Here is a 12,764-nt window from a genome sequence, read left to right as displayed (position 1 = left end):
ATGTGGCATTTTGCCACGTGACCTGGACGGTCTGCTCAGGGAACCACCCCACTGTGTCCATCACGTCCTTCTCCTGCAGTGCCTGCAGGACATTACGTGCCGACCACTGCCTGATGGCCCTGTGCTCAAGGGTGTTGCCCTGGAAGAACTTCTCCATGAAGATCAGGTAGTGTGACAATGTACAGCTGACTGGGGCGTTGTGCAGGAAAGGGGCCAGGCCCATCTTTCGTAACCAGGGTAGAACCTGGGCACGTAATGGTACTTGGTGCCCACATATTTGGGTTCCACACACAACCTGATGCAGCCACACACGAAGCTGGCCATCAGGGTGAGGGCGACATTGGGAATGTTTTTGCCCCCATTGTCCAGGGACTTGTACATGGTTGCCCTTCTGACTCACTCCATCTTGGATCCCCAGATGATCCTGAAGACGGCTCTGGTGATTTCTGAGCTGTAGGAGCAGGGGACGGGCCACACTTGCGCCAAGTACAGCAGCCCTGAGAGCACCTCACACCTGGTGACCAGGTTCTTCCCCTTTATCGATACACAGTCCCAGTTTCTGTTTTACCTTGGCAGTCTGCTCCAGCCAGTTCTTCCTGCACGCCTCTGCCCCCACACCGAACCAGATCCCCGACACCCTCACATGATCAGACCTAATGGTGAAGGGGACACTGGATCGGTCAGGCCAGTTGCCGAAGAGCATGGCTTCACTCTTCGTGCGGTTGACCCTGGCCCCTGACGTCAGCTCAAACTCGATGCTAATCAGCCTGCGAACTGACCTCGGATCAGAGCAGAAGATGGTGATCTCGTCCACGTACAGGGAGGTTTTCACGTGGGACCCTCCACTGCCTGGTAGCTTCACCCCTCTTATGCCCTCATCCCTCCTGACGGCTTCAGTAAACAGTTCAATGCAGCACACGAACAAGACAGGGGAGAGAGGGCAGCCCTGCCTGACTCCAGACCTGATGGGGAAGCTATCTGTTTCCCACCCATTGACCTGGACTGTACTACAGATGTCTGTGTAGAGCAGTTTAATCCAAATCCTGCTTCCCTCCCCAAATCCCAATTTGGAGAGTACGTCATCATGCAGGTGTGTGATATCCTGTCGAAGGCTTTCTCCTGGTCCAAGCTGATCAGGCAGGTGTCCACCCCCCTGTCCTGCATGTAGGCAATGGTGCCTATGTCAGCTCTGTTGGTATCTTTGGTTTGAAGCAAGTGTAGATGAAGTCCCTTCTCAGTGTTAGAGTTTGAGCAGTGAGTAGCAAATGTGGGATGATGCAGAAACCAGCTTCAGCAGCCTAGAGTAATCCTAAGGTAGAAATCAAGAGTGATCGCGAGTTTGCCTTCTGTGACTGAAAAAACCTATCGGCACAGCATTGTATGTAAATTATCAGGAAGGTACAGACTTCAATGAAGGCAAAAGAAATGGTTGATCTAATCTATTTTTCTTTACCGAGCAGTTTCAGAGGACACAGGGTTAAGAAAGCTTGTTCATTTTTGTAAGTAAATAAAAAAAAATTTCAGACCAATGAGGTTGAAAATATTACCCTTGACAAATCCCTGCAAAGTTGAAAGGTCAATGTTCACGAATCCACGTGTCCACTGGAGTTACGGAACTGTCTATGTTCACGGGTGAGTGGGTGGTAGGGAGGAACAGGCCTTTATGTTGTCGTTGCTTTGTGGCTTGGTATGTTCTGTTTTATTGTGTTCTATGTTGTTCTGCCAAGCACAGATGGCATGCGATGTGGGTGCTGGAACGTGTGGTGACACCTGGGGATCTGCCCCCAGCACGTCATCCTTGGATGATAACACAAACGACACATTTGTCTGCTTCAATGTACATGTGATAAATAAATCTGAATCTGAATTTTCCTTGTACTAATGTTGATGTCATCTATGGCAGCTTGCCACCAGAAAAATTGTACTATGAAAACAAACGTCTTACTGAAAACTGAGGAGACCAATTTACAAATGGACACCGTGGCAATCAGAAATGTTGTCAAAATTGCTCCACTCTGGGTTAAAGTGATTCATTGAACAATTTATTTTGCATTTGTTCTAGGCCAATGTTAATCCCGATCACTGATACTGCAAAGCATTACTCTAAATGCTATGCTAATTAAATGCCTCTATCGTATTTTCCTCCACTCAGAGCCTCTACTAATAAATCCATCTGTGCTATACCACCCTATGAACCCGTGTAGTCACTCTCAAGGAGTTATGGACTTGGACCCTAACATTCCTCTGTACATCAAAACTGTTAAGTGTATACGTCTTAAATGTTGTGAACTGCCTCTGCCTCTCAGGCAACGTTCTTACATTGTTATCAGTAGCTATATGTCAAGATAAATGGAAGTTAAGAACATTTTTATTAAAGTTTTCTAGTGAAATGATTGCTAGTAATTTCTTCAGTGAGCTTTCTCTCCACTTTCTTACTTGCAATCCATAATCTATTATACTGGTTTATGTTTTTATTTAAAAATAAATGCTCAAAAACAAAAGAACACATGAAATGGAACATGAGTAAATTATTCAGCATCTCGAGCCCAATCTGCCATTGCGGAAAATATTGCGTGATCTTCCAACCCAGTTTTCCTGCCCGAGCCCCGTATCCTTTTAATATCCAGAAACCTATCACTAACTGAGGCCCCGGCACTCTCTAATCTGCAAATTCCAGAGATTCAACCCCTTTCTGAGTTAGGAGATTTCTTTTCAGTCCTAAGTGGCCTGCCTTTATTTAGAGACTGTAACCCCCTTTCGAGAGTCCTCGGTCAACTCCCCCTCTGTGCTAGCAAACCCTCTAAGAACGTTAACAGACTCAGCGAAGTTCTCTCTCATTCTTCTAAACTCTATATATTAGAGGGCTGGTCTCTTCAATTTCACATCATGTAACAGACCTGCCACCCAAAAGGCCAGTCTGGTGAATGTTAACAGCATTCCCTCTATAGCAAGTACAGTTTATCCTTTTTTAAAAAATATAGATAATTGGACTGAAACTGTACAGAATGCCCCAGGGCCCTAATTAATTGTAGTACGACATCTTGTATGCAAATCAACTACCAATAAAGGTCAAAACTTCATTTTCTTTTCTGATTGCCTGCTGTAGCTGCATGTTAGCTTTGTATGTACAGATCCACAATCCCTTATCCGAAATTCTGAAATCCGAAAAGCTCCAAAAACCGAAGTTTTTTTCATGGAGTGTAGAGTGTGGTGTAACAAGGCTTCTTTGGTGCGCCAACAGCTGACGTCACTCAGGTGTGACGTGGCAGCACTAGCAGAGGCCGCCAGACGTCACTTGAGTGATGGGGAATTTGCTGAAATGGTGTTAAATACAGATCAGCATGAAGATAGTAGTGATTATGATGATGACATAGTGAACACAGGTGAAAAAATCCCCATAGATGATATGGTGAAAATGTGTGATCAGTTCATTGCTGGCCTTGAACAACGTGCATTTATCAGTGAGCAAGAGATTATGGCAGTTTATTCAGTTAAAGAGAGATTGCTTAGACATAAACCTATGTTAATAAGACAGATGACACTTAAAGAAGTCTTTAAAAACGCCGTCTGTCTTAGTGCTGCTTCATAACTTGAGAATCCTGTTCCTGGCCCATCAGGTACCTGTAGAGTATTTAGCTTTGCTTGCCAGACATAATGCAACTTAACTAGAGGTACCTGTACATCTTTAGCTTAGTTTGAACCTGTGTATGTCCTAGAGTATTTACATTCTACATTTATTCCAATAAGTCATTTACCATCTGTTTGATTTGGTTCGTTTGAAGCTGTATATTTTTATGTTTTATTGAATGTTTTTGTTGGAAATAAAATGTACTAGTGTATTTATGGTTTATAATTATCCCACTATTTCATTTATCAGTATACTACTCTATAAATAAACTGTAATAGTATTTGTAAAAGAGCGCAGATTGGGGGAAGTTCTCTCTCCAGCACTCATTGTTTGAGCATGTATGGACTTTTTATCTTGTCATTATTCCCTATACAATACAGTATAACAACTATTTACATAACATTTACATTGTATTAGGTACTATAAGTAATCTAGAGATGATTTAAAGTATATGGGATGATGTCCGTAGGTCCAGAGCTCCCCTGGGTCCTAAAGTCCACCCGCACTGAGCCAGGTTAATTATCAATATAATTATCAATTTTCTGAAATCTGAAAAGTTCTGAATTCTGAAATGCAACTGGCCCCAAGGATTTTGGATAAGGGATTGTGGACCTGTAGTTTTGTTTGGCAGAATACATGTGTACAGGGTGAAGATAGAGTTAGATGTATCAGTATTAACAGTGGAGTAAAGAGAATTACAGAGACATGATAGAGGAGCTGGCCAAAATTGATTGGATGAACAGCAAGGCCTGGAGTTTCTTGGGGCAATTCGGAAGGTGCAGGATAGATATGTCCCAAAGATGAAGAAGTATTCTAAAGGGAGGATGAGGCACCAGTGGCTGACAAGGAAAGTCAAAGACCACATAAAAGCAAAAGAAATGGCATATAATGTAGCAACAAGTAGTGTTAGATTATTGATGTTTATATCCCACATCCTAGCTACTGTTCAGAGGCTTGTATATAACTCTCATCAGGGTCTTTTCACCCTTGCAGGTTATTAACTCTACCCACAAGGATTCTGTATCTTCTCGTCATAAGGATTTGATTTCACTTTTTACCAACAGTCACTCCATTCCCTCTGTCTACCTGCCTGTCCTTTCAGTACAATGTATATCCTTGGATGTTAACGTCCCAACTTCTTTGAGCCAGGGCACAGTGATGCCCACACGTCATAACTGCCAGTCTCTAACTACGCTACACAGCCTTTCCTCCCTTTCTTGATCTTTCTGTCAATCGACATCTTTGGAGAATAACTGTCAATCGACATCTTTTATAAACCTACTGATTCCCACAATTATCTCGACTGTAGCTCTTCCCACCCGATCTCCTGCAACAATCCTCTTTGGCATCTATTCGCAGGGCACAGCTTTCTGTTCCAGGACAAGAGAGATGTCCTCCTTCTTTAAAGAATGGCGTTTCCCTCCCTCCACTACTGATACTGCCCTCACTCACATTTCCTCCATTTCCTGTACATCCACGCTCACTCCATCTTCCCGCCAATAGTGATAGAGTTCCTCTTGTGCTTACCTACCACCGCACCCAACACATTATCCTCTGCAACTTCCGCCATCTCCAAAGGGGCCCTACCACTAAACGTATCTTTACCTCCCCCACTCTCCGCTTTCTGCTGAGATCACTCCCTCTGAGATTCCCTTGCACATTTGTCCCTCCCCACTAATCTCCTCCCAGCACTTATCCTTGCAAGCGGCCTATTCCCCTCCTCCCTCACCTCCATTCAGGGCCCGAGGTAGTCCTTCCAGGTGAGACAATGCCTGCGAATCTGCTGGGGTCGTCTATTGTGTCCAGAGCTCCTGATGTGGCCTCCTCTAAATTAGGGGACCGCTTCGTTGAGCACCTCCGCACCATCCGCCATAAGCGGGACTTCCAGGTGGGCAAATATTTTAATTCGCGTTCCCATGCCGACGTGTCGGTCCACGGCTTCCTTTCGTGCCAAGGTGAGGCCACTCTCAGTGTGTGGAGGAGCACACTTTTTATTTCATCTTAGTAGCCTTTAAATTGATAGGATGAATATTGATTTCTCTTTCCGATAAACCATTCCCCACTCTGACCTTTTATCTCTTCTCATCTGCCTATTACTTCCCTCTGGGCCCCCTCCTTCTTCCCTTTCTCCTATCCTCCACTCTCCTCTCTCACCAGATTCCAGCCCTTGACCTTTCCTACCCACCTGGCTTCACCTATCACCTTCCAGCTAGTCTCTTCGACCGCCCCGCCCCACCTGTTTGATTCTGGCACCTTCTCCCTTCCTTCTCTGTCATGAAGAAGGGTCTTGGCCCACACTGCAGACTGTTCACTCATTTCCATAGATGCTACCTGACCTGCTGACTCCCTTCCAGCATTTTGTGCCTTCAAATATAACAAACTCATCCCACTGAGGGCAATTTTGCCCCATCATCTGCCTGTCCTTCCTCACAGTCTCACTACACACAATACACTGACTGACATGCCAACTGCCCCACTCTCAGCACTGTCACTCTGGCTCCCACCCTCCCTCCTCCGCCAAATTCGTTTAAACCCTCCCCAACAGCTCTAAAAAACTTGTCTTATAGAATCACAGTATCACAATTGTACTGATTTAAAATTCTCATCATTGGGTAACATTTCTAGTTTGCTAATATCCTCTTGAGGCCTTTTCATCCTCATTATGATTTAAATTCTCACGTAGTTTTGCGTCATTATTGAACTTGCGGGTGTTACGTTTTATCCCCTCGGCCAAATTGCTGATACGGATTGTGAACGGTTGGGGCTCAAGCCGTAAATGCAGGGGGTCACAGACGGCCAATTTAAGACACTTTTATTTCGACACTTTTGTTTTCAACGAAGGCTCGTGTATCACCCCTAATTCCATGTACACAACCCCCCCGGGTAGAACCTTATCGAGTCTTTTGAAAATCCATATTTTGCTCCCCGTCATCATAAAGCCCAGAAGATTAGTCGAACAAAATTTCCCCTAAATTAAATCCATGTTGACTATTCAATGACGTTCAATGGTTTCGATTTGTTTGTTGATCCTTTCAGACCCGGACATTATGAAAAATGATGGGAGTTAAGTGAGGCACAGCTGAGACCGGCAATTTTTTTTTAAAGGCTTAATCAAATCAGGAGAGTAATGTTGAAATGCAGTGATTTGAATGCCTTTAAAGTGCGCACATGCTATTACCGTATCGCAGACTGTTTTGCGATGACTGTACAGAATCAGTTCTTTCCGGGTCGGATGATTGACAGCTCGGACTCGGAACGTGACTCAGGGCGCAGCCGCGCGAGCCCGCGGGGAGCGGGGCGGCGGTGACGTACTGTCCTGAGGAAGGTTCTGGATTGGGCAGCCTCGTTGTGAGCCTGGGATGACGCGCCGCTGTTGCTGAGGGGCGTGACTCGGGAGGTTGAGGGAGGCTGGGGCCGCTGAGTGACGGGAGAGAGTGAGTGAGGCACAGAGGGACTTGCTGAAAATCGGCTCCAGGGCCAGATAACTGACCACACCCGCGGCGTGAAGAGGGAAGCTGATCGGCGATGGCGTCGGGAGGAGAGTGAGTTAACACGGGGGGCCGGGGTACGGCGGGGGCGGGTGCACTGGAGGAGCCGATGTCTGCTCTCTCCCCTCCGTCTTTGAAGACCGGTAGGCCTTAGGCTTCTGCTGGTTCACTGCAGTAGGCAGTAGGGAGGGGGAAGGGAGAAGGTGGGCCGTCCAATTTCACTGTGTCATTCCGGCCTAGCTGCCAGCGCTGCGCGGGGCCGGCGACATGAAGATGCCCAATTCCCTTGAACGTGTGGTGTATTTTCTCGGTGGGCCTGCGGGGAGGATGCGGTCACGTCCGTCCGCAGTTTGCTTGCGGCAATTTAATTCTCCCCGGTCACCAGGATGAGTTTTTTTTGTAAGGGCCTAGTTCGCCGTATTTTGCTTGGCATCTTGGCATCTTCCAAACAACCGAGATCAATGGCATACCATTTGATTGACTTCTGCCATTATCTCAATCCCATTACCCAACACTGAGAATCGGCATTAGCGAATAAGCAAACGCCCAGCCATAATGTTATTCCTGTCGCTTGACGTTTAAAATTTGGCATGTACTGATCGACGGAAGTAATCAGAACGGACAATAGAAATACTTAATTTTTGTTTGTTTTATTGATAATCTGCTCATGTAATTCCTCAAGAATGGGCCTGACACTATGATATTGTTCAATCAGCGTTCATATTTTAATTTTACAACGGAAATGGTACTGTAAATAGTACACTTGTACCTCATTTATGTTGCTAATATCATACATTTTTAGTCTGTGGGCCTTTCATGTTTTGAACTAAATATGTTCGGTTGTGTGTCCTACAATTGTATGATTGTACGTGCATACACACAAAAGGGCATGGAACACTTTGATAAATTATGCCAACAATATATTACATATGCAGCAGGGTTAAAGGTTGAAGGTCAATTTTACTTTTCCAGGGTTGTATATCTGAGCTCATGTTGAAACTGTCTGCTGTGCAGGCATATCTTAGTACCTAGTTGTTTTCCCATTTAGTCAATATCATTATCCGTAATCATAGTAATTCTAGTTCTTTAGCAAAGTTTATCTGTAACCATTTCCATAAGAAATTCTACTCAAACATTAATCCTATATTATAATCTCCTGTGTTGTTTGCCTGGGTTTACCACATTAACTATACTATTGCTTCCAAACCCATTCAAAGTAGAAGTCCCTTGTGCACGGATATAATAGGTATCACACCACATTTTCAGGATAATGTATCTGCCATGTTATTGGATTTTTGTGGTTTTGACATTCATACTGTTTATTTTCTTGATTTTTCTGGAGTAAAGTTGAGGTCTATAATTCCAAATTCTCATTTGAATTAGATAAACCTGTTTTAAAGTAATTGTTAAGTTGCCCAATAACTTGCACAAAGAAACAAACAATGCTCCTTTCCTCGAGAGGGGAGTCCAAAACCAGGGGACAGAGATTAAGAATGGAAGGGGAAATATTTAAAGGGACTTGAAGGACAATTTTTTCCACATATGATGGTGAGTGTGTGGAGTAAGTTGACAGGGGGAGTGTTTGAGGCAGGTACAGTACTATTTCTGAAGCACTTGGATAGCTTCATAGAGGGAATGCAGGAAATAGGGACCTTGGTGCAGACTCATTGGCCGAAAGGCATGCCTCTGTGCTTTATTGCTGTAGGGCTCAGTGCTGGAAATGCTGAGAATTTCCACCACCTTTGTTTCAGATAATCCAGTTTCAGTAATTTTTTTTAAATATTTTGATATTGGCAGTAACATGCATGAAACAGCTTTTGTATTTTTTATTTGTTTAATTTTTTGCTTTTGATTTTATTTTCAAGCCAGTAATAGTGTAAGATTTTTAACTCCTTTTAATGTAACTATTATTCTTTCTGAGTCAAGAGAGAATGACTTCCAATGGCAACAACTTTTCAGTTATGAGTCAAGAACTAGTAGCATTTTCATCTCTAAAAGGGAACTGGAATAATATCCACAATCCTTGATTTGCTTCTTTTGATAAATCCTTTGGTAGTCTACACTATTTCTTCATATGGTTTTCAACCTTCTCACATGGCCCAAATCTCCTAATTTTGTTCCCATTCTCAACCATCATTGTTGGAAAAAAAGAGCATTATCTTGAAATTGCAGAGGGACCTGGGTTTCCTATTGTATCAAAAAGCTAGTATTCAGGTTCTTATGAAAGGTAACATAATGTTTTTTTTTAAATGATGGGGATTGAACACAATTAGAGATGTTATGTAAGGTGTCAGAGAAGACTTAATCGAATGATACATGAGTTACAGATTGTTTTGAGGGAAGATGTTAGTGTGTAAATTTGGAAGAGTAAAGGGGAACTTGATTGAAACATAGAATCTGTTTCAGTTGTGGAAATGAAGAGAATGTTCTCTTTTCTAGCTTTAACATTTCCCAGAATTAAAAATAAATGACTGTCTTAAGACTGAAATGTGAATTTTTTTGGAATTTGATTCTTTGGAACCTGGTTCATGAAAACGTAGTGGAAGAGGTGCCTGATTACTTTTTGAGGCAGGGAAGCTAAATGTTATCAAGGATAAGCAGGAATGTTGAGCGAGGTTATAACCTGATCAGCTGGGAATTTGAATAACAGCAGACTGTTTGTAACCAGTTTGACTCCTGCAACACATAATCTTTCTGTTGATCGCCCCTAATGTTGGTTGCTTTGCCTTCGTTAACCAGGTCCAGTGTTATGGAATTCATCATTTAAAGTCTGATCTATCAACCTTTGGTAATTTGTTCTTTGATCTCCTTTTGTACTGTAGATCCAAATTAGGTAAAAGGTATTAATTTAGAAAAGACATTGTTTAAAATCTATTATGGAGAACTTTTGGATTTATCATTTCATGAAGAGCATTTTGGTTACAGCAAAGACTTGATTAAAACAACAAATTATTAGGTTTACAGCAAAAATTGTTGACATTTCAGATTGAGACCAGTCTTGATGCAGGGTTTCCATCTGACAAGTCATTTCATCTCCCCCACGGTACATGTCTCCCACCCTCACAGATGCTGCTTGACCTGCTGAATTCTTGCTGTCAGCCACTGTTTCTTGTGTCTGAATTAAGATGTAACTTTGTATCTGTTGTCTCTAAGCAGTAGAGTTTGAATTGCACACACAAAATGCTGGTGGAACACGGCAAGCCAGGCAGCATCTATAATGACAAGCACTGTCGACGTTTCGGGCTGAGTCCCTTCGTCTTGGCCCGAAACGTCGACAGTACTTCTCCTTATAGATACTGCCTGGCCTGCTGTGTTCCACCAGCATTTTGTGTGTGTTGTTTGAATTTCCAGCATCTGCAAATTTCCTCATGTTTGGAGTTTGAATTGGTTGATTTTTAGCTGTATTAATGTGATGAAGTTTTCTGCATGGAAGGCATAAAAAAGTTTTTTTCCTTGTTTAGTACATGTGATTTATCAATGTTCTAGAATTGGCTTTGCCTGTGGAAATCAGTTCTTTTTTTAGGGTTATCTCCCTTTGCTGATTTGTCTTTTGAAATTATTTTGCATCTGAAGACAACAGAACATATTGAGACAGGGAATGGAATAGTTCCTGCTAATGCAGATGGGCCAAATATTTCATATGTCGCTCTAGGTATAAAATGATAAAGGATATAGTGGGATTGTGATCACACTGGATGAAGATTAATTCAATGTAAGTAATTGGTAACAACCCTGCATTTGAGTGCTAAATATATAGCCTGGTATCTCAATTAGTCCTACATAGTTCAATGTACGACTAAGGGACTAAAGCATGGACTGTTCAGTGATTAGAAAGACTGTTCAGTTCATATTAATGTAATGATGATTTTCTGGTGTTGTAATGTATTGGTAGTATTACACTTACTATTTTAAGTGAAAATTGAAGTGCTTTGGATGCCTTTGCATTAACATAGCAGAAACTGTCCTGGGACCAGCACAAAGTATCATCACAAAGGCAGCTCGACAGTGCCTCTACTTAGAAGTTTGTGTAGATACGGCATGTCACTAAAAACTTTAACAAATTTCTAGAATACAGAGTGGAGATCATCTTAACTGGCTACATCAAGGCCTGGTATAGAATCACAAATGCCCAGGAGTGGTAAAGGCTACAGAAAATGGTGGACACAGCTCATTCCCCCCACCATTGTATACATTTACATGGAATGCGTCACAAGAAAGCAGCATCCATTATCAAAGATTCTGCCATCCACCCTCTTCTCATTATTACCTTTGGGCAGGAGGTACAGAAGCTTTAGGTCCCACAATAGGCTGTTGCCTTACAGCCATCAGTCTCCTGAATGGCATGAATAACTTCAATCACTACTGTTATGAACTGTTCTATGACCTAAAGACCCTCTTTCAAGTATTCTTTATGACTCATATACTTGATATTTTTTATTTGCAGTTTGTCTTTTGCACATTGGTTGTCCTGCCGAAGGGTTTGGGCCCGAAATGTCATTTGTACTTTTTTTCCATAGATGCTGCCTGGCTTGCTGAGTTCTTCCAGCTCTTTGTGAGGGTTGTTTTAGTATTTGTCTACTAATGTATGGTTTTTCATAAATTCTATTGTATATTTTTCTTCTGAATACCTGCAATAAAGTTAATCTCAAGGTAGTATATGGTAACATGCATTGCTTGATGCTAAAATTTACTTTGAACTTTAGGGGTTCATTACAAAGAATGATCTTTTAGGCTAGGTTCAAACAGCACTTTGCCAGATTTTTTTCACTAAATAGGTTTTCATTCTTTGAAAGGAAGTGTGTTAAAATGGAAACTGAAACAATAGAAGATAAAAAATGTTGTAATTTTAAGGGCTTGCTGTAGCTTTGGAAAGACATTTCAAGCCTGAGAGAATAAAATAGGTTTGTCGTTGTGAGCAGACAAGGGGAAAGTGAATGATGCAAATGATGGTGCCAGCATTGTGTCAGGCATGGCAAATTACGTCTGAAGAGCAAAAATAAACTGAAACTGTGAGATAAAAGACTAGACTGAATATTTGAAATGATTGAATCTTTTGGCTAAAATATGACTATTGAAAGATAAGGTACTATTTTTCATACTTGAATAGAGCTTCATTGTAACATAGAGAATTGAAATGATAGGTGTCTGAAGCTCTGTGGGCTATATGGAGAAAATCTGCGAAGCAGTCAGCCTCTGTTTTGGAGATAAAGGGGAGAATTGATAACACTTGTGGCGAAGGTGTTGTGAAACACTGAGAGGAGGAGGCCACACCAGAACACCAGTATATTGGAAAATATAAGGAGAAGTATGATTTGGATGGGAATGTAACATTTTGTGAATTTTACAGAAAGCTGGGCATTGCTTGGATGCTTATAAATTGGAAAAATAACTTTTTTTCAGGTAAAGCTGAGTGTGTTTAAACAGCTGGACTTAAAAGAGAATGCAAAGTTAATATACTAAAATGGAAATGTGAGCATACAAAATAAGTGGAAAGTCTTTTCAACTGAATGGCCAGGCACTTAGACAAAGTTAGATGTTAGTTTCATATTCCTCTTTATAAAGGTATTGACCCAAAGCTTTGATGTGAAACTGCTGGCAATTACTTTTTGTAACTCTGAGGATTTGCGTATTCACACATACTTGCTTGG

At 42.1% G+C, this 12,764-nt stretch overlaps 1 protein-coding gene across 1 annotated transcript in view; it reads left to right on the top strand.

Annotated features, from left to right (window-relative positions):
- Positions 1-7,000: 7,000 nt before the first annotated feature.
- vcp (valosin containing protein) overlaps positions 7,001-12,764 on the top strand; it is a 40,375-nt gene continuing 34,611 nt past the window's right edge. The window contains exon 1 of the mRNA XM_073064346.1: positions 7,001-7,170. Within this exon, the coding sequence (XP_072920447.1) occupies positions 7,154-7,170 (17 nt within the window). The 5' untranslated portion in view covers positions 7,001-7,153. The remainder of the gene's footprint in view (positions 7,171-12,764) is intronic.

This window comes from Hemitrygon akajei, chromosome 13 (genome assembly GCF_048418815.1).
Source record: "Hemitrygon akajei chromosome 13, sHemAka1.3, whole genome shotgun sequence".
NCBI classification, from domain to species: Eukaryota; Metazoa; Chordata; class Chondrichthyes; order Myliobatiformes; family Dasyatidae; genus Hemitrygon; species Hemitrygon akajei.
The sequence above is the reverse complement of the archived record's forward strand: the minus strand, read 5'-3'. Positions and strand labels throughout refer to the sequence as shown.